This window comes from Rhinopithecus bieti, unplaced genomic scaffold (assembly GCF_001698545.2).
Source record: "Rhinopithecus bieti isolate Rb0 unplaced genomic scaffold, ASM169854v2 scaffold_1599, whole genome shotgun sequence".
NCBI classification, from domain to species: Eukaryota; Metazoa; Chordata; class Mammalia; order Primates; family Cercopithecidae; genus Rhinopithecus; species Rhinopithecus bieti.
Genome location: NW_016804139.1, coordinates 3,404,123 through 3,426,738, shown reverse-complemented (window position 1 = coordinate 3,426,738; position 22,616 = coordinate 3,404,123). Strand labels below are relative to the sequence as shown.

At 38.5% G+C, this 22,616-nt stretch overlaps 1 protein-coding gene across 1 annotated transcript in view; it reads right to left on the bottom strand.

Moving 5' to 3' along the window:
• Nucleotides 1-22,616, bottom strand: part of ADGRA3 (adhesion G protein-coupled receptor A3) — a 134,187-nt gene that overhangs the window by 29,837 nt on the left and 81,734 nt on the right. Inside the window, 4 exon segments of the mRNA XM_017866795.1 lie at nucleotides 4,165-4,368; nucleotides 7,346-7,507; nucleotides 19,363-19,518; nucleotides 20,487-20,688. Coding sequence (XP_017722284.1) covers nucleotides 4,165-4,368; nucleotides 7,346-7,507; nucleotides 19,363-19,518; nucleotides 20,487-20,688 — 724 coding nt within the window.

The window sequence follows — 22,616 nt, the reverse complement described above, 5'->3', positions numbered from 1 at the left end:
TTTTTTTTTTTTTTTTTTTTTTTTTTGCTAAATTCATCTATTTCATTATTTACAATGACATTAAGCTAAAAGGAAAACGGTAAGCGTAATGGAGGTTAATTCAAATCCTTTCACTAGATTTTAACATCTTTCCTTATCAAAAAATCTGGACTTCCTCCACTATGTAGTTAATAAAATTTTCAGAAATCTTTATGGGTTAAAATCTACAGAATTTACATGAATTTACAGAATTTACATGAATATGGGTTAAAATCTACAGAATTTTCATTACATGAAAATCAGAATGAGCCAAAGAAACATCTGATTCAAAACAATAAAATACTAATTTATTTATGTTTTCTTGACCACTTACTTGACTTCAGATACTATAACATATCCTAATTATTTTCTTGTGTATAATTATTAACTGCATACCACCTTTTGATTTTCTCACTGCTGAAGATTAATAGCAATTACATTTGACTTTAGAATTAATTTTTTTAACTGACTTTCTTTGCTAATTAAGTTTGGCTGTTAATTTTATTCGACATTTATTGAATGTTTAGTTACTCTGGGCTTGGAACTATGCAGAGCCTGAAGACATACAATGTAATAAATAAGCTGTGGTCCCTGTCCCCCAAAATTCATAGTCTAACAAAGGAGAGGTAACAACAGCAACAAAACAATAAGAGCTAATACTTACTGAGTGCTTACTCTGTGCCAGGCACTGCGGTGAATGTCTACTTATCTACCTCATTTAACCCTCTCAACAACCCTTCGAATTAAGTATCATTTCATGATCTGCATAACAGCCCAGAAACTGACATTCAGAAAGGTTAAGGTAGTTGCCCATGTTTGCACAGCTGTTAAGTTGGGGAGAGAACCTGAACCCAGACTGTCTGGCTGCAGAGAGACCACAGTCTTAGTCATCGTATCACATGGCCTCTCACTGCAGCTCGCCCCACCACTGTATCACCGTATAATTATTCTGAAGAATGAACAAAGCACAATGGGATTAACAGGCAATGGTTAATTCTGTCTGAAGAAGAGAAGGAAGAATCCAAAGGCAGTTTTAGAGGGAGAGTAGCAGGAATTTCACCAAGCGGGGACGGATTGGAAAAGGGCAAAAATGAAGGCAGGAAGCAGGAAGATGCATAATGACCAGCCTGAAAAATTCAAGAGACTTCAGCTGGACTGAAGCTCTAGATGTCTGGGATGTGTAAAGAAAAACTGATTTCTAAATTCTAGTCAGGTAAAGTATAAAGAACTAATTATTTCTCCTTTGTGGCTACAATACAGCTGAACTCAAAATACCAGCTAATTTCCAAAGCCCTCAGTAAAAGTAAAGTAGTTTACTGAAAACAGGTACCATTTGGTGATGCTAACATATCTGAATTATGGTAACCACAGTGAAAGAAAACATTTCATTGAGAAAAAAAATTGGAAGAGATTTGATTGATGCTGTCAGTAAGAGGCAAGTTGGCAACTCTGTCACCAACTGGTGACCAACTGAAGGCAGGTATGAAGTCACTGATGACTCCAGCACTAGGCCTACCCTCAGGCAACCAATAAACCCATCTTGGTTCCCAGGTTCCCACCTATGACAGGTAATGAGAGATGAACAAGGCATTATGGGAAAAACGAGGAAGAAAAATAAAGGAGACAAGGGTGGGTGGGAGTGGAGAACTGGATGAGATTAGGTAAAATGTCTTGGAGTGACATTTCTGCTGGGTGTTATCACCAAGGAGCTGGGAAGGGAGGGGAGGAGTAGGGATTCCAGTAGGAGAATTAGCACAAGCCTTGTGAATGAACAGGTGGTAGGGAGAGGAACCAAGGAAAGTTTGCTATTGCTGGATAAAAGGTAGAGGTGGGAAGTACTGTGGGGAGAGAGGGAAGATGTCAAATGATAAAGCTACTCAACAGACTCTGGAGAGACATGAGACATTTATGAAGGGGTGTACAAGGTTAATTTCCATTTGGGGAGGATCTAGGTAGAATGCTCACAACAACCTGAAATGGCACAGGCATTGACAATCAGAACAGCCTGCACAGAAGAGAAGGCTCCCAGAGGCCTCCTGTTCTGCAGGCATCAGGCCTTCAAGTGTGAAATGGTGAAAAGAGAGGTCTGGGTGGTGGTCCCAACAGAAGCACCAGGAGGGCTGAGGAAGCACTCAGCTATTTGCTAAATAGTAAGGAAGTATTTCAATATTTTACTAAGTGGCATCGTTGTACTGATACACGTTAGCCGAATGTCAGCCCTAGGCAGACCAATCTGTGTGAGAAAGGTGAATTTTTAAGGGACAGCCTAGAGACAGAGACTAACTAGGAAGTTACCATGGTTTGGGCAATACAGGATGGAAGTCCAAAGCAGGCTGAGGAGGGAGTATAGCAGGAAGGACAGAGATTCTGAAATATGCAGGAAGCAAATCAAGGAGGCACCTACTGCTAAGTAATGACTGCCTCTTTACAGGTTTAACTTCACATACCAGCATATGCCCCCATTTAAAGGCAGTGCAATCAGTTTTTGGATATTCAGGTTTTCTAGTTAGTATAGTCAAGGGATTTAAAAAAAAAAAAAAAAAAAGATGCAAAGAAAAGCAAAAATTGCCCTAGTATAAAATGTAAAATGTAAAGAGAGTTTTCTGTTCAAGTGCTAAAGCTTAAGCACGTTTTATGCCACTAATATTAGAATTTTAACTAATTTTGTGTCATGAGGGATGTGTTCCTTTTCATTCAGTTTAATCGTGTCCACTTAAGAAGCATGAATAATGTAATGTGTCCTTGCTCTCTGGCTACAGGATGATCTTAAAAGGATAGAATAGCATGAAATTGACAAATCTGAGTGTCCATCTAAAGCTTTCTACTTTAGCAAGTAGAAACTCTCCTTACCCAGAGGGGTACGTTGTGAAATTGATGCAATGTAGGGTTTCATCATTTTTAATCCCTTTCTATCAACTGTGATCATCTAAGACAGAAGTGTTCATCAATTTTAAGTATTCCTCAAAAAACACACCTTTCTCTCATGGGCTTCTCTGTGTTGCTGTTTCCAAGGCTTTCATAGTATGTTTGTGGTTTTTGTTTGTTTTGTTTTGTTTTTCCTAATATAAGACACAATAAGGAAAGCTGAGCAGGTCCAAAGGAGTGTGGCACAGTGCATCAAATACTCCCTTAGCACCAATATTAATAGGCAAATCTTGCCAATTTTCCTCTGAGTATAGGGTATCAAGTAAATATATTATTATCAGACACTTTGACCTAGTTGAGATTTTCTTGGGCAGTTGGGATTTTCTAAATTTAGCAAATTGGCTCTCTTTAATGGTGGTCACCAAGAAAAAGTATACAAAAATACACTAATTCGTTCATTCATTCAATATTTATTGAGTGCTCACACTAAACCGGAATACCTGACACCTGTTGGATCAGTTATTATGCAGCCATTAAAATGACTGGAATATTGTTTGTGATATTATTCAGGGACAAGACAGAAATAAGGTACTGTGAGATTGAAAACCCCAGAGAATACAATTACACATGCCCACAGAAAGGTAAGTGAAAAAATTAGCTTCCATTAGGATGCTGGAGTTGTGCCTCCTCTATTTGCTTCAATATGGTGTAATCAAATATATCTAAACCCCTAATTTTAAAAATCAGTAAAATGCTTTCATTTTGCTTGCTTCAATGAAACTTTTAAAAAAGATATATGACATATTTGTATTTTCTGCCAAAACTCTGATACACAGCTTGTCTGATTAAACGCCTGGCCTCGGGGTTGACTTCTCCCCTAGGCTTGGCAGGCACAGGACCAAAGGTCCATAATACTTTTAGGGGCCCATGAAAACATATTGTTGTCTTAAAATCAGAAGCAAAAAAAAAAAAATGAACTTATAAGTTGGATAAAATATTTGAATATGTAATAGGATCTTTGCATTTGTACCACTGCAGTTACAAAATGTAATTTTGATATTTTATGTGGAGAGAGGGAATCAAAGGCCAAAACGCCTAGGGCCCATGAAAGTCGTAATGCAGCTCTTCCTGGTTAGAGTTTTCTTTAAAATAATAGAAAAAGCAATAATACCTACCTCCCTGCAAAAAAAACTTCTAATAAGGTTATTTTGCAAAGCAGAACATTCGGAGCACTCTACTTTAACTGTAAACAGTCTTAAATGATTGCAGAATGTAACATACCTTTAGTGCCAGACTCGAAAATGTATTTGAAACATTGCACTTAAAGCTCAGCTGCTTATCTAGGTTTCCATCTGGATCCCGCCTCCCATAATCTGAAAGTCCTGTACGATCAGAGGCTGCCACTTTCTGGAACACGGTACAGGTCATCCCCGTGAAGCCAGTAGCCTTGATGACATAAGCTTCCAGAGCAATATTGGGTGAATACTTCAAAAGTCAATCAAACAGGAGTTATGAACGATTTATAGCACAAAGGAAAAACACTTTCAAAGACTTTTCAAACACAAAACACTATGCATTAGCCAAACCAGAAAGCCCAGGTTCTTCCTAAACAAAATCACTGTGTAGGTAACTGGCAGGAAAAAAAAAAAAAAAGAAAGAAAGAAAAAAAAAAAGAAAGACCTTGGAATGAAAAGGATGTCCTAAAATGAAAAGGAGACCAAACAAGAGGAAAATAAGAAGTCATGAAGTACGGAAGATCAGGTCTAAGAAGTCAATTAAAAATAACTGAAGGAGCACTTTGAAGGAAACGACAAGCTAAAAATGGAATCATCCTGAAAAAAAGAAGTCAGCTAGAGAAATCAGTGGACCCTCTAAATGCTCATCTTACAGGAAGGATGAGAGCTAAATATCAGAGTTTGGGAAAAGTACTCGACACATCTGGCCATATTCACTTTTTCCTTTTACAGGAAGATCATTAACTCTTTGCATTAAGTTTCACCGATAAAAGCTTTACACCGACTCTCTCCAAAGCCGTTTCTTCAGAAAAGGAAGAGAGATGTTAGTTTAAATAGTAGGAAATGAACAGATTTAAAAAGCAAATTAGCCTTGTCAACATGGTGAAACTCCATCTCTACTAAAAATACAAAAAAGTAGCTGGGCATAGTGACACACGCCTGTAGTCCTAGCTACTCAGGAGGCTATGGGAAGAGAATTGCTTGAAGTCGGGAGGCAGAGTTTGCAGTTAGCCGAGATTGTGCCACTGCACTCCAGCCTGGGCAACAGAGAAGACTCAGTCTCCAAAAAAAAAAAAATTGGTCAGAAAAATCATCTGAAAAATATGGCACCTGCCCTAGAGTTGTAAAGGAATTCAGGAATAAGAGTGAACCAAGGGGAACCTCCAAAACATATGACTTGTCGATACAGACAACCACTAGGCCCACTCGCTGGAGGACAGAGTGGGTGTGAGAAGTGACAAGGAGCCACACCTTCACATCCATCAGGGTGACAGGATTTAGTGATTTAGTGTAAATTCTAGGGACAACATGGCATCTCCCTCCTTTAAGGATGATTAAGTATATGCCTATCCCACAGGCAAGGCACCATTCTAAGTACCACATATAGATGTCTTTTTCTTTAAAGCATGAAACTTTGGTGGTGCATGATGCTTACAATCTATTAGGAAATAAGATACAAATTTAAAAATATAAAAAGTGAAGTAGAATTTGGCAAGTCCTATGCATGTGACAGAAAATAATTAGTGGTTCCCAAACTTTTCAAGCATAAAGAATCTTTGTATTAGTTTTTGCCTCACGATGTAAACACAGTGAAAAGTCTTAATTCAACTTATTTGTTAATAATGTGTATTCCAATTTTTTACTAGTCAAAGACACATGTAAACCACCACCAGACCTTCTGACAAGCAGTAGTCATCATGGCCAACACATGAAACCTTGGTTGAAAGAAAGAAATCTGTCATTTTGAGGCACCTGTGAAGCCGTATCATTTTACTTATTATAAGTAGATGTATCATCTCCTGGAACTTTGTTTACACGTTGAGACAGTATGCAAATTCCTACTATGACCTTTACTGTACCCTTGGGTTCCCAGAAAAACTAATGCAGTTCAGAGAAAGGGGGGGAAGTTCTTCCAGCTGATTAATAAGGATGGTTAAAGAGATTTAAAATGGATCTAAATGGCCGAGGTGGACACAAATATCACAAGCTAGTCTAAATTGAGGTCATGAATCTGAGAGGGAAACTCCACTGACTTACATTACAAACACAGTGACCCAGCTGGGCGCGGTGGCTCACGCCTGTAATCCCAGCATTTCCGGGAGGCCGAGGCAGGTGGATAGCTTGAGGTCAGGAGTTCGAGATCAGCCTGGCCGACATAATGAAACCCTGTCTCTACTAAAAATACAAAAATTAGCCAGACATAGTGGTGCTCGCCTGTAATCCCAGCTACTTGGGAGGCTGAGGCACGATAACTGCTTGAACACAGGAGGCAGAGGCTGCAGTGAGCCAACATCCCACCACTGCCCTCCAGCCCGGGTGACAGAGCAAGACCCCATCCCCAAAAATAAATAAATAAACATTAAAAAAAAAAAACACACACACAGCAATAAAAAACAAAGACAGTAGCCATGCTGAGGCTCCATTTTATTTATTATTCAGAAAAAATAACTAAACTTAATTGAGCAAAGGGAGCAATAAAACATGGTAACATCAAAAAAAGGTCTCAGAAATCAACAGGAAAATAGTAATCTTGAACTGTGTAAAATCACAGGAGGAAGTGTAAAATATTCTACACTATGTCAGCCCACTAAAATAATTAGGAAATGAAAATCAAGGACCAGATCAAAGGGAATATTACATTATTTACTGTATTCACCACCTTTTAGGACGAAAAGTAAGCAGTATATAAAGAAATTTACAACAGTTCAATTTAGCATAAGTAATGTTGAATACTACGTAACTGAGTGATCATTATTTATTAATAACTCATTACCCCAAGAGTGGGATTGACTGAAAATGCCAATAGCTTCACAAATGTTGGAGGGCATCCCAGTTCTCTTCTGAGATTGAAACCTGGGCAAACAATCAGACATTTTCTCAAAACATCCTTCAGGGCCCAGAACAGAGTATTAGCTCAGATGGACCATGGGAACGTGCCAGCAGGGCAATAAAATAGTGTTCTTATTTTCTATTGCAGAAACAGTTTCAGTGGATTAGATGGTGATAAACATTCAAATTGCAGATTAAGAAAGTATTTTCCAGTTCCCAAGAAAACATTACTCAAAAGCAAAATTAACTCATAAAATGTTTTAGGGCAGAAATTCTGTATAATCAGCAGTGAGAGAAGATATCCATCCCATAATAGAGAAGAGACCCATCTTTTTCGGGTGAGAGCTGTGTGAAATGCACTTTTTTTTCCCAGGAGTCTATGATAATGTTACACTTACTGTTGAATAAACATGAGCTCCACCGGCTAGCCGGTAGGTCGCAATGCGCTGGAGACACTGCACAATCCTACTGCAGGCTTTAGCTTCCCTCTGTGCCAGCCACAGGACACGCTCATCAGCCAACATGATGTTACTTGCAATGTCAACCATCACGTCACCTAGCTAGCAGGGGTTCAGGAGAAAAAAGAAAGATCTTTAAAACCACCATGAACTATTTCGTAGAATCAAAATCCTAATGAGACAGTGAGATTGGCCTTCAGTCTCAAATTCCACATGAGAACCCAACAGGCACTTTACTTGTTTCTCATGAAAACATCTTCAGATATGAACAGTTCATTCAAGTATAGCCATTTAGTAATACTTAGCTCAAAAGAGCATATGTAAGTGGCCACCACATCACTGGTGGGAAGACTGCCAGGTGGTATCTCGAATGGAGGAAAAGAAAGGCAATTGGATTAATTAAAGGGAAGGAAAGGAAGTCACACAATACCAGAATAAAAAGATCTTGACTGTTCATCTAGAAAACCATTTATAAACACTTCCTTTTTGTGCATGCATTAGCTTAAATCAAACTATTATTATTAAGAAATACATACTGCCAGCCAGGTGTGGTGGCTCACACCTGTAATCCCAGCACTTTGGGAGGCCAAAGCAGGTGGATCATTTGAGGTCAAGAGTTCGAGACCATCCTAACCAACATGGTGAAACCCCATTTCTACCAAAAATACAAAAAAAAATTAGCTGGGTGTGGTGGCCCATGCCTGTAGTCTCAGCTACTTGGGAGGCCGAGGCAGGAGAATCGCTTGAAGCTAGGAGGCAGAGGTTGCAGCGAGCTGAGATCGTGCTACTGTACTCTAGCCTGGGTGACAGAGTGAGAGAAAGAAAGAAAGGGAAGGAAGGGAAGAAGGGAAGGAAGGCAGGAAGGAAGGCAGGCAGGCAGGCAGGAAGGAGAAAGAAAAAGAAAGAAGGAAGGAAGGAAGGAAGGAAAGAAGGAGGGAAGGAGGGAGGGAGTGAGGGAGGGAGGGAGGGAAGGAAGGAAGGAAGGAAAGAAAGACTGCTTACCTCTTTAGTCTCTGTGCATGTTCAACATTCTAGGGATGCCCAGCTACTGCTAGGTCCTTGTATGTGTTGTATAATCTCACCCCCATCCCCTTGCACATGTGGTTTCCTACACCTTGAATGAACTGCGTCTTCCCTTTCTCCCAACTCAATGAATGCTTTTAAGATCCAATACAATAAAATAAATGCACTCTTCCACTGTGTTTTACTTGTTTCATTTATCAGATTTTTATTCGCTCACTTCGTAACTTACAGATGTAAACACCTGTCAGGCAAAGCCACTGAAAAGTCAACTGACTATTGTTTACTATAACTTGTACGTCTCACCTGAGAGAAATAAATTGAACCGTCCAGGGCTAATGAGACGTACTGGTGTCAAGAGGATTTTGTATTGAACAAAACGTTCACGAGAGGGAGATGTGTGGCAGAAAGAACAACAAAAACATTCCAGAGGTAGGATCATAGAATTTGCAAGCTGGCTGGGTCCCCAATCAAGAAGTAAACATTAAAAGGCATTAAGCCCGAGTGCAAAGCCAGAAAGCCAGAGCTGTCTTAACAGATGTCTTTTGATCATCCCAGAAGATCTCTGCTGAAATTTCAATCCCATTTTGCATCCAATACACTTCACACGACATATAATTATGGGGGCTGAATAGGGTTTGGAAGAAGTTCAGTCCATCCCACCCTGGTTCACTTTACAAAAAAGTCAGGCCTTTGGAAATCCACCAGATCTCAACCCTGGAACCACGGGATGAGGCAACCACAGTAAATACATAGATGAGAACAGGACTTCAGATGCTGACCATGAGCACCTAGCCTGAACACTTCACCTCTTGGTATCTCCGCTTCCTTTATTCATAAGTACGGATAATAATAGTCCTATCTTTCTGAATGTTGTGGAGATTAAGTTCCAATAATAAACACAAGGTTCCTAAAACCATGCCTGGCACATGGCAAGCACTCAAAAAATGTTGGCGCTTTTACTGTTTTAATCCCGAAATTGGCCTCTCTTTTAAGATGATAGACTCTAGAAGTAGTAGGAGGGCTGTCTTTGTATGTCTGTGTTCACATAAAAACAGGACCAATGCATCCAACTAAACTGCCACTTGACCTTCTGTAAAGTACCATTTTCCCCCAGCTTGATCCTATTAAAATAAGTTTTCTGACTTTTTACTGCCCTTACCATAATGTATCACAACGTTTTCCTTATTTTACTTCCAATGTAAACATCCTGAGGGTAGAAAAAACAAAATGTCTTATATTTATATCCTTATTCACTAGTACAAGAGCTGATGGAGAAGCCAATAGTTATCAATGTCCATGTATTCGATACGTATCAATATTCATTTTAAATATTCATGATTACTGTTCACTGACTATTGAGGGCCAATGTGAGCCAGACACTGTCTGGAGCAACAGGGATACAACAGCAAAAGAAAGAAACAAGCTCTATCTTCAACCTTATAGTCTGGTGAAGGAAATGAAAAACAAGCATATAAATCCATTTTTAAAAAGTGATTTAGACTGTGGTAACTGCTATGAAGGAAATGTGTAGAGGAATACAGGATATAGAGTAATGAAATTTAATCCAAACACCTATTTTAATGAACTAATACATTCTCAAGGGGTACTTCCCCCAAAACTGAAGATATTAACATGATAAACTGACAAATAATTAAGAAGAGCCTGTAATCAAGCTTTGCAGAATCCTCAGTTGGTTCATTTAATATGATTCATTGGACCATTAGCATCCTAGTGCATGTTCCTACTAAAAACCAGGTATGGGGGTGAATGTCATTCTACTAGAAGCCCTTACTTCTGGAGTTATAAAGAAGGGTACTGACTCTTCCTATTCAGTTACTGAATCTGTCAATCGGCTGTTTATACAGATGCTAGACTAATAAGTCCAAAGTCTTAATGGGAATTCACAGTAGTTGGAATAACTTCTTTAAGATTTTGTCTATTATTCTGACTTACTGTCATTTGAAGATTTTACACAAAAATAAAAGAGGTAAAAGAGATAACATGGTGAAATACACTTTATGGCTATCAAAAATATTAATCAAATTCCCACTGGATGCAAAACTTTAAAATACACGAAAATATTGATTTTTATTCTAAGGCATCACTGAAATATAGGCAGTGTTTACAGATTATCAAAGTTACAACTAAACTTATTAATACTTCTTTGAAGTTTTAAATGTAGGAATTTTATGGGGACCTGACATGAGATCTGATGAGTACATTATCTCTCTTGAAAAAGTCATCATTTTTACATGATCAAAGAACTACTGCTGTGTCCCGCTAGATAATGCCAGTAATACAGAAATTAACTTCTGTTAGTAATTATTAAAAACAAAATACCTCTAAGAAGGTGCAGGGCTAACAACAGTAATTGCTTTAGTTGAGAACAAGCTATTTTTCTCATATTTCACTCCAAATGGCTAAGAATGGAGGAAAGGGATTTGTTGCCAAAACATTCCCTAGAGCAGATAATCAGAAAATGGTATGTGCTTCTGTAGCTTCGTTACAGAAGTAGCTCTGAATCTGTCCCCGTGGCAAAAAGTGACACAAAAGGGGTAACAATGCATGAAAAATTACACTGGATTAAAAAAAGCATTCCTGAAATCGGACACACAAAGCTCATTTAAAAACTGCAACCAGTATAAGGAGAACGCATCAGATTTCTCCTTGGCCTCATTCCCTGAAGGCCACTCTAGCCACAAAAGGGTCAGAAGGACTCCTCCACCTGCTCTTGCACCTGTCACACTAGAGTGGGAGGACCAACCGAAAACATGAGCGAATGGACTTTATTAAAGATAACATGGGGAAGAAACAAATGCACCACATTAATGGCAATGAAAGTGCTCAATGTCAAATGTTGTAAGAGTTCTTAATATACCAATGGCTTGTAAGTTTTATCAAATTCAGTTTGATCAAAATTAGGTCAAAAACATCCGTTAATTTAATAAATTTCTGATGTTATATTAATATACAAGATAATACACAAACTAAACTTGATGATATTTAACGTACCGTCTTTAACACTGAAGACATAATATCTATTTGCCTTGGAGTTAAATACTCCTGGGTTGAGATCTCAAGTCTGTCACTTACAAGTTTAGATGTCCCTGAGCAAATCAGCCTCCGTGAGACTCAGTTTACTCATTTGTAAAATGGGATCAAGAACTCTAAAAGTGCTCAGAACATCTCATTCCACAGTAAAATAAGAAAGAAAGAAAGAAAAAAAGAAGCAAAAGACAAATATCTTCACATACCCAGTAAAAATATACATTAAGCAATTCATGGAGTTTTTGAGAAAGGCCAAGTGATCTAGGCCCTCCCATATTTACATTTTCAATCATTGAGCAGCAAAGGAACACTTTTGTTCGTTCTAATAACCAGAAAAGCAAGAATTAACAGACACATGCATAGGTGGAGCAATGGTTTTGGAGATGACAAACAGAGGAACCTACATCACCATCATTGCAGCAGCTGATCCTATTAAGCTCAAGTAGTCTTCACGATGTTCTCCTGGTTCCAAATTAAGTACACTATTGGGATCACACCTATTTCAAGGTATGTTATTACACTGATCAATGATGGAACTGTTGTATTCTGAAAGTCAAGTTTTAAAAGTGTAATTGTCACTCTTAACTCACATCTGGCCTTACGTGCCACGGGATACCTCTGCAGGCTTCTCGGCAGGTTGCTTAGGTAAGTATTTGCTATTCAACAAGAGTCTGACTGTGATCATCATCAGGGTTATGGCAAAGGTTAAAGCTCTGAGTTTACTGAGGTATAGGAGTAAAGAGAATGATGAGGATGAAGGTAACAGTGGAGGAACTGAAGAAATGGGTGGAAGGGGAAAAGAGGTCGAGAAGAATATTGCGTGGCAGGAGTTCTCAGATCATGTAATAATCATAATTCTTCAGGAGCAATGATGTGTCTACCATCAGGTCTCATGTTCGATCCTCACAAAGTCCACACATTCAAAACTTAAAAAAAAAAACCTGAACAATAAATTTAGTTGTAATTGTGCTAATCTGTAAATATCTCATATATTAAAAAATAAAATATCCCCAAATACTGATTCTACCCTAAGGTGTTACTGAAATATATGAGATTACAAACGCGTATGTGCATTTCCTTTTCTAGAAGTACAGAGGACTCAGTACTCTGGAGAACTCTCCAGCAGAAAGTGAAAAATGCTGAAACGAAAACAGTTATCTTTGTAAATGCATCACTAAAAAGTAGGAAAACAGAGCCTCCTCCAAAACCCAGTCGCCAAAGAACAGCAGAAATCCGAAGAGTTCTGAGGTTGAACTCTGATGACCACAAGGTATGTTTTGACTTCCACACTGAGCCTAGGCCATGCCAACACAGGGTACCAGAAGAAGACCCCCAGTTACAAAGCTAGAAAATCAAAGGGCACCACCTGCAGCATCAGGTCTACCCAGCAACCACTCAGCTTCATGGAAGGACAGAGCCAGGAAATGTGCCTGTCTTGACCTGGGCAAGAGATAGAAGGAGGTAAAAAAAAAAATTATTCTCTGACAATTTGGAAACACAAATTGACCTTGAAACGGGTCCTTTATACTACGTTTGTGTTCTTAAAAACCTCAATCTAAGAATTAATTTTAAAGTGAGCCCCCCTACTCTGGCACTTGGCAGAAGCAAGCAAATATCACAGTTAAGGATACATTAGACCTTTCTCATTATTGCCCCCAATCAACCAACACTTAGTGATATGGTTTGGCTATGTCCCTACCAAAATTTCATCTTGAATTGTAACTCCCACAATTCCCACGTGTTATGAGAGGGACCCAGTGGGAGGTAACTGAATCATGGTGGCGGGTCTTTGTCATGCTGTTCTTGTGATAGTAGGTCTTACAATATCTGATGGTATTACAAAGAGAAGCTTCCCTGCACAAGCTCTCTCTTTGCCTGCCACCATCCACATAACGCGTGACTTGCTCCTCCATGCCTTCTGCCATGATTGTGAGGCCTCTCCAGCCTTGTGAAACTGTAAGTCCACTAAACCACTTTTTCTTCCCGGTCTCAAGTATGTCTTTATTAGTAGCATGAAAATGGACTAATACAGTAAATTGGTACCAACAGAGTGGGGCGATGCTGAAAAGATACTCAAAAATGTGGAAGCAACTTTGGAACTGGGTAACAAGTAGAGGTTGGAACAGTTTGATGGCTCAGAAGAAGACAGGAAAATCTGGGAAACTTTGGAACTTCCTAGAGGCTAGTAGGTCCAGGCTGAGGCACTCTGAGATGGAGATGAGGAACTTGTTGGGAACTAAAGCAAAGGTGACTCTTGTTTTGTCTCAGCAAAGAGACTGACAGCATTTTGCCCTTGCCCTAGAGATTTGTGGAACTTTGAACTTGAGAAAGATGATTTAGGGTATCTGGCAGAAGAAATTTCTAAGCAGCAAAGTATTCAAGAGGTGACTTGGGTGCTGTAAAAGGCATTCCGTTTTAGAAGGGAAGCATCGCGTAGAAGTTTGGAAAATTTGCACCTTGACAATGTGATAGAAAAGAAAATCCCATTTTCTGAGGAGAAATTCCAGCCCGCTGCAGAAATTTGCCTAAGTAACAAGGAGCTGAATGTTAATCCCCAAGACAATGGTGAAATGTCTTCAAGGCATGTCAGAGGTCTTCATGGCAGCCTCCCCACCACAGGCCTGGAGGCCTTGGAGAAAAAAATGGTTTTACAGGCTGGGCGCAGGGTCCATGTGCTGTGTGCAGTCTAGTGACTTGGTGTCCTGCATCCCAGCTGCTCCAGCCATGACTAAAAGGGGCCAAGGTACAGCTTAGGCTGTTGCTTCAGAGGGTGCAAGCCCCAAGCCTTGGCAGCTTCCACGTGGTACTGAGATTGTGGGTGCACAGAAGTCAAGAATTGAGGTTTGGAAACCTCCGCCTAGATTTCAGAGGATGTGTGGAAATTGCTGAATGACAGGTAGAAGTTTGTTGCAGGGGTAGGAGTCTCATGGAGAACCTCTGCTAGGGCAGTGCAGAAGGGAAATGTGGGGTCAGAGTGCCCACACAGAGTCCCTACTGGGGCATCAACTAGTGGAGCTATGAGAAGAGGGCCACTGTCCTCCAGACCCCAGAATGATAGATCCACTAATAGCTTATACTGTGCACCTGGAAAAGCCACAGACACTCAATGTCAGCCTGTGAAAGCAGCCGGGAGGGAAGCTGTGCCCTGCAAAGCCACAGGTGCAGAGCTGCTCAAGACCATGGGAACCCATCTCTTGCATCGATGTGACCTGGATGTGAGACATGGAGTCAAAGGAGATCATTTTGGAGCTTTAAGATTTGACTGCTCCACTGTCATGTGAATAAGTCCCACAAGATTTGATGGTTTTATAAGGGGGGTTATAAGGGGTTTCCCTTTTCACTTGGCTCTCATTCTCTCTTTGCCTGCTACCATGTGAGACATGACTTTGCTCCTCCTTTACCTTCTGCCGTGATTGTGAGGCCTCCCCAGATGTACTGAACTGTGAGTCAATTAAACCTCTTTCCTTTATAAATTACTCACTCTTGGGTATGTCATTACTAGCAGCGTGAAAACTAATACAATGGGTAAATAATTGTCTTGTTTTTATTAATCTTTCTTAAATATGTGTATGGCCATACTTATTTCAATGTTTAATATTAGAATGTCTGGGGTCTTTACTTGGAAGTTTGGTGATATTTTTCTGACCAGAAATGATCTCTAGGGATTTTATAAGTCTGATTTAGGTCAATTAGTATATGGTCAATTTGGTTTCATTACATATCATTTCACTTAAAGTTGCAGTTTCCAAGAACCTATAGATGACCATAAGTGAGGGCTTGCTGTATTGAAAACCGTCGAAGCCAAGCAAAGGTATAGCATAGGTATTAATGATAATATTCTCCTATCCTTTTGAATTTTCCAAGAAAAGTTCTTAAAAGTTAAACCCCCCCCCCTAAAAAAAAAAAAAAAGCAACAATAGAAAATGGAGATGCTACAGGGGTTCTCAAAGCCCGTGTCAAAGTCACGCTGCCTGAAACATCACCTGAAACTGACTAGAAATTCAGATTCTCTGAACCCACTTAGACCTGCTGAAATGGCAACTGGGAATGGCAGGGAGGGGGAGCTCCGGCAGCAATCTCTGCGTATAACAAATCCAGCAGGTGATTCTGATGTGTGGTCAAGTTTTAGGAATGATGTCCTGGAAAAGCTTAATAATACGGAAAAGTCTGGCAAGTAAGATCAAGAAAAAAAAAGAATACCAAAGAATCATAACCGTCAATATAGTAGTGATGACACTTTAAAATCAATGAAAGAGCCATACATTTGTAAAAATCTATATAAAAACTAGTGTAAGGTGCATATTGCACTCACATATTTTAAAACAAGAGACAATAAGAGTGCCAGAAAGCATCACCAGATCTAGTCTTTATATTTAACTTTCCCATCTTATAAAATGAATACACATACTGTTTTCATAAGAAAAATCACTTTAGTAAATACATAACAGACACTTCTGTTGCCTGACAGACAACCTTTAACTGTTTTTAAAAGGATCCACTAAATACATCACTTAGATCTGGCAGTTTGATAGCTTTTAATGCCTATCCTGAGACAACAAAGTGCCAGCTTGTGTTGTCCAGGCTCAATCACAGATTAAGAAGCAATTCCCCCACAATACTTTAGCTTTGAAATCACCTATAAAAGAATAATTTTCAGTCATAATACAAAAATCAATTTAATTAATTATTTCTCTAAGCTAGGTGCATTTTAGGATAACTTGGCATAATTTTATGCTGTGGTAATTAACTTAAAATGAAGCCCTTAAGCCTCCTAATTTTTTTTCACTGCTCTAATAAATGGTGAAAGCTATGGTCTGTGGCTCAAACTGCCAGAGAACTGTATGTCAGTCACTGCATCACACGCAATATTATTACATTTATATCTCAATTATTCAATTCTGAATATTTTCCTGTTTCTCGTGCTGACAGTTAATAAGTTGCCATCACTTGCTTCCAAAGATAATCGTAACTTTTCCAACCTATGTTAACCAGTAAAAGTGACAGCAATCTTCTTCACAATACATTTTTACAGAACTAACTGATGCACTCATGATTGTTTAAAAGGACTTCCTTCTTAGCTTCTGAGGTCAGAAAAATGTTATATTTCATAACCTAATAAAATTATATCCAAGCTTTGCAACTATTTTGCTAAATTGTTCACCTGTATTTGTGCACATACACTTTTCAAATTATACAGAGAACACAGCATCCCAATTTGAAAAATGAAGAATAAGCCCATGGTTAATTAATAACTAATAAAACCATGTCTACTTCCAGTTCAATATGATGTTTCCACCTAAGAACGCGTCAGCACAGCCGACCATTCTTCCATACGCTGGCAAACAGTTCAACACACACCTCTGGACACCACGCTGCTCATGCTGAGGGGTGAGCAAAACAGGATCACATCATAAACATGTATTCTTCAATGGCGAATGTTCTTCCATGTCCACATTCCAAATGTCATTACAATTATTCCAGTAACTAGAAACATCCCGCTCCCAGAAATGACTGCTAATCCTGTGGGCAGCTAACCTGTCACCTTAAGCACCAATGGAGCACAATCTTAATCACAGAGCCAGAATCCAAATGGCCTCTCCCAGTACAAGGAAAATTCACTGCAGGAAAGTGGGCTGTGCCCTGGAGACACAATCAAGTATCAGGAGCAGTTATTAGAAAATCACGGTCCCTGAAGTTCAGAAAACAAATGAAATGTTATCCGGCTGACAAGTGAGGTGGCGTATCTGCCTAAGTCCCGTTTATACACAATATATGTATTTTCCTTCCTTTAATAACTACATCCTATCAAGTAAAGTGCCTAATGCACTAGGGTCACAGTTCCAAAAACTTATTACCAGAATGCAAGATACTAATGCTTACATATATCATATACAATATCTTATATATAATATATAAGAATATATCCATATTAGATATATAGATGTATAATATGTAGATATCTATCTTATATATCTAATATAGATATAAATAAAATATATGGTGTATAAGAATATATCTATATTAGATATATAGATGTATAATATGTAGATATCTATCTTATATATCTAATATAGATATAAATAAAATATATGGTGTATAAGAATATATCTATATTAGATATATAGATGTATAATATGTAGATATCTATCTTATATATCTAATATAGATATAAATAAAATATATGGTGTATAAGAATATATCTATATTAGATATATAGATGTATAATATGTAGATATCTATCTTATATATCTAATATAGATATAAATAAAATATATGGTGTATAAGAATATATCTATATTAGATATATAGATGTATAATATGTAGATATCTANGTCTATATTAGATATATAAATATATAATATACATATTAGATATATCTAAATATATTATGTATTAGAATATATATGTGATATATAAGTCTGTGTATATGTGATATAAAAATATATTAGAATGATTTAGGAAAACAAGGCTTATTATTTACATTTTAGCAATATTAATAGATCTGAGAAATTCTACATAAAGAAATATGCAGTTTTGTTTAGCCCAGTGTTTCCCCACAGTTGTGTACAGAGCACTTTTAGAATTGCAAGTCAGGGCCACATTGTATGAGAAGGTGAATGTGATGCTATAGAAAACTCTTATGGATGAGTCAGGGATCTTGGGTTCTGTTTTCAGGCCTGCCCTAACCTAAGCGTGGGCTTCAGTTTACCACTTGCTTGAGGTTCCCTCTACCTCTATATTCACTTCTTTTAAGTCATTATATCACAAAAGAAATTGTACATATAAAGTTCTCACGAAGCTTTAAACGTAAAGCTTAAGAACACAATAATTCTGCCCCTTGAAAACTATTCAAAACATTAATTTGCTGCTCATTCATTCTGTAAACTGTCAGGCCTCAGAGCCCAAGCTAAGCCATCGTATCCCCTGTGACCTGCACGTATATGACCAGATGGCCGGAAGCAAGTGAAGAATCACAAAAGAAGTGAAAATGGCCAGTCCCTGCCTTAACTGATGACATTACCTTGTGAAATTCCTTCCCCTAGCTCATCCTGGCTCAAAAGCTCCCCCACTGAGCACTTTGTGACCCCCACCCCTGCCCGCCAGAGAACCACTCCCCTTTGACTGTAATTTTCTTTTACCTACTCAAATCTTATAAAACGGCCCAGGCCCCACCCCTATCTCCCTTGGCTGACTCTCTTTTCGGACTCAGCCGGCCTACACCCAGGTGATTAAAAAGCTTTATTGCTCACCCAAAGCCTGTTTGGTGGTCTCTTCACAGGGACACAAGTGAAATAAACTGTGCTTGTCAATTTTTTTCCTCCAAAAAATATCATATGGACAAGCATATCATGGCTTCAATGCGGTCCCATCAGGTCAAAATACGCCACTTTTAGAATTCACTGCATTTTTAAAACTTATATATTCCAATCATTTTGAATTTCAAAAAAGTACCTAAATAGCCTCTCATTTCTCTAGGACACTACAAGGACAATTAAAAGGAATTTACTACAAGATCTGGGTGACTAAAACTCCCGTTACAAAAGATGAGCGCAAGGGTGTGTGGAGAAGAGAAATCCAGCAGGCTGAGCTAAGCAGCCCTGCCTAAGCCACAGCGTGGAGGCAGAACACTGCTTTCTCACCAGCGACCTCTGCTACATCTCTGGACCTTAATGTCCAAGAACTGAGAGCTCACCTCTCCTGGTCCCAGTAACAAACAGGTCATTATAAGAGAAGAGGCAGAAGTATCACAAAATTCTGGAAATTTAAAAGCGTGCTTTTAGTTCAAATATGACAAACATAAACAGGCCTTAAAATAAACAGATTGAACTCTGTCACACTACCAATTGTTGACACTGTGTGCTACAAATTTGAATTTAGAAAAGTACCTCTTTTGATTTTTCCTCTTTGGTAAATCTTCCAAATTTTTCAATCATTTCTGCCACAAATATAACATCCATTTTGTCAGAGAAGTTGGCTGCTTCCACAGTGTAAGCAAGTAACTGTCGAGCTGTTGCCACAGCATTGGTAAGATTGAGAGGCATCTACATGTCAAAGGCAAAAATGATCAACAAAATGGTCATTAGCAAAATGATCAACACAATCCTGACATTTTAACTCTGCATTTCAAAACAGCAATGAATTAAACCACTTTATTATTTACTCACCATGGCCTTCTTAAAATGCTTTACAAATCTAAGAAAATTGGAATTTTAATGGAAACTCACTGGAGGGAAATTTTTTCAAGCTTGGAGTGAAATACAGTAATACATAAAAATACATGAGGTTAACATGTTGCACCATCTATCTCTTCTCTGCCTATCCAAATTCTACACATACCTCAATCCCAATTGCTTAAGAAAGCCTTTCCTGAGAATTCCTGCTGGGAGTGATCAGTACCTCCCTTGGAACTCCTACTGCATAAGAGTCCAAACTACTTATTTGGCACTTACCTTTTCTGCCATGCACTGCCAGTAATGTTTTACATTTGTTTATCTACTGACTCTAACACTGACTTAGCACCTAACATTGCAAAAGGATTTTTACCAGGTGCTAAGGGGCAAAAGAAAATACATTACACAAAAGCCATCTTCCACTTGCTTATAGTCTGGTAAGGTTTAAAAAGATGCATAGAAGCAAAGATAACAAAAAGCACGTGAGTAGTTCAAGTATTCTAAGCGATCGCTTTCAACAAAGTGATTATAAAAGGAATCCAAGAGGTGGCTTTCAATGTGAATTCGAAGGATGGTTAGGATTCTGTCTGGTGGATACAGATTTAAAAATATATTCAAACAAAGGCACAAAGGGAGACGGTGACTGGAAAGGACGGATTCCGTAGAGGGCCTTGACTAGTGGTTAAGACAGACCTGATCCTGAAGACAGTTAAGTCAACTAAAGTAAAAACACCAAATCCTTATGTTTTGCCTAGTATTTAAAAAAAAAACCTTATGTATTTGGTGTGAACACCATGTTTTCTCCACAACCCAAGTAAACTTGAAGACTTTCTAGTTACCTGATTAAACATATAAAGAACTCTAGTGACATCATTTGCATATTGGCAGCGAGAATAATCATCATCTGCCCAAAAGCCACCTCTATCACATCTGCGCCAAGCTTTTCTCTCATCCTGTGGGTTGCCGGGATATATCCCACTGCCATGGGTGTTCCGCGTACACTGTAGATATGCAGTAATGCCCGCCAACGTTCTGGGCCATCTAGAGATGAAGACAAAATAGTACAAGAAAATCTAAATGATACAGGTACATCAAGAATAATAATAGCAGATAAAAAAATCAAAGATAAGAACATGTCATGTCAATACAACCTTGACACGGTCATCAAAACTGGGCTGGGAGAAACCTTTGTTATTTGAGCTCTATGTCTCCAAGACTGAGAATGAAATTCAACATGTTTAATACAGGTTATCGTTGATGCTTATCACAGGAACCACTAAATTACAGTATCAGTCACACCAAAATAGAATTCATTTCAAAAACCACACAACTATATCAAGCAACACTAAACTAAAACTTATCAATGCAGTGGGAATTTAATTGCATAGTATCTTAAGGAGTGTTAAAAGATAATTCATTGATCTATAAACATTTAATTGCTCTATTTTTTAAAATGTAAAGCAATCAAAGCTATGAAAAAATAGAAAATCTACCATAAATAGTGAATATCATATTAGGATTATTTGATAAAAGATGTTAAATATAACAAAATTACCAAATATCATATATAACACTTAAAAGCATGTATTCTAAATAATATTATAGATCAATACTTAATCTACATAAAAGACTTATCCATTGGCAATAATAAATGTTGATTTCCATATATTGATGTCAAGAATCATTTTTATAAAAAGAGCAATGGCGAATTAGCTGAGATAAAGATGTTATTATTGCTTCTTTGCTTTGGATTTAAAAGATTAACACCGAAGGGTTTTCCCACCCTTGAAACACTGAGGTTACAGGCAGGAGGTGACAACTGAACCCATCAGAGACAACGCAAACTGGGTAATAAATGATCTTTCTGCTGCTTCAAAGAATAACATATTTCCCTTTGTTTATATCAACTATAAACTCATTTTTTAAATCCCTGAACACAAATAAGATCAAGTAAATAAGATATTTAAAGATGTTTCAAAGCACCTTTGAAAGTAAAGAGAGTTTAAGGTAAAAGCTGTCATCTCCTGCAAATCCTAAACTTTCTACTAAAATAAATACATAAATAACTCCCTTTGCTTAGATTAACAGAGCTCAACAAACCCCACCTGGGATTCCATGGCTCCCCAAGTTTCAGGCTACCCAACAGCTTTCATTTCCCAAAGTCCTTCTTGCTTGATTTCCAGAAGAACTGAACAAGGGGAGAAAATCAGATATGTGTTTCTTCTAATTATGATGCCTACTGAACCGCCAGTAGTGAAAAGTACCTGAGCAATATAAAACCTTCCAAGGTTCATCTATAAAAGGGCCATTGCAGGGGCAAAAAACACAGAAAAAACCTTACTTAACCTGTTTGAATTTTGTACTCTTTTACCAGAATATCTCAAATGTTTCCCTAAGGCAATGGCTGTTATACAACAAAACCATTTGTTAAAATGACTCTACTTTCAGAGATTCTTAAATCAACAGGTCTGAGATAAAGTTCAAGCACCCCTTTTGTTCCTCTCCATAAGTGACTCTGAAATCATTCTTGTCAGGCCTCTGAGTCCAGGTCAAGCCATCGCACCCCTGTGACTTGCACGTATATGCCCAGATGGCCTGAAGTAACTGAAGAATCACAAAAGAAGTGAAAATACCCTGCCCCGCCTTAACTGATGACATTCCACCACAAAAGAAGTGAAAATGGCCCTCCTTGCCTTAAGTGATGACATTACCTTGTGAAAGTCCTTTTCCTGGCTCATCCTGGCTCAAAACGCTCCCCACTGAGCACCTTGTAACCCCACTCCTGCCTGTCAGAGAACAACCCCCCTTTGACTGTAATTTTCCTTTATCTACCCAAATCCTATAAAACGGCCCCACCCTTATCTCCCTTCGCTGACTCTCTTTTCGGACTCAGCCCGCCTGCACCCAGGTGATTAAAAAGCTTTATTGCTCACACAAAGCCTGTTTGGTGGTCTCTTCACACGGACGCG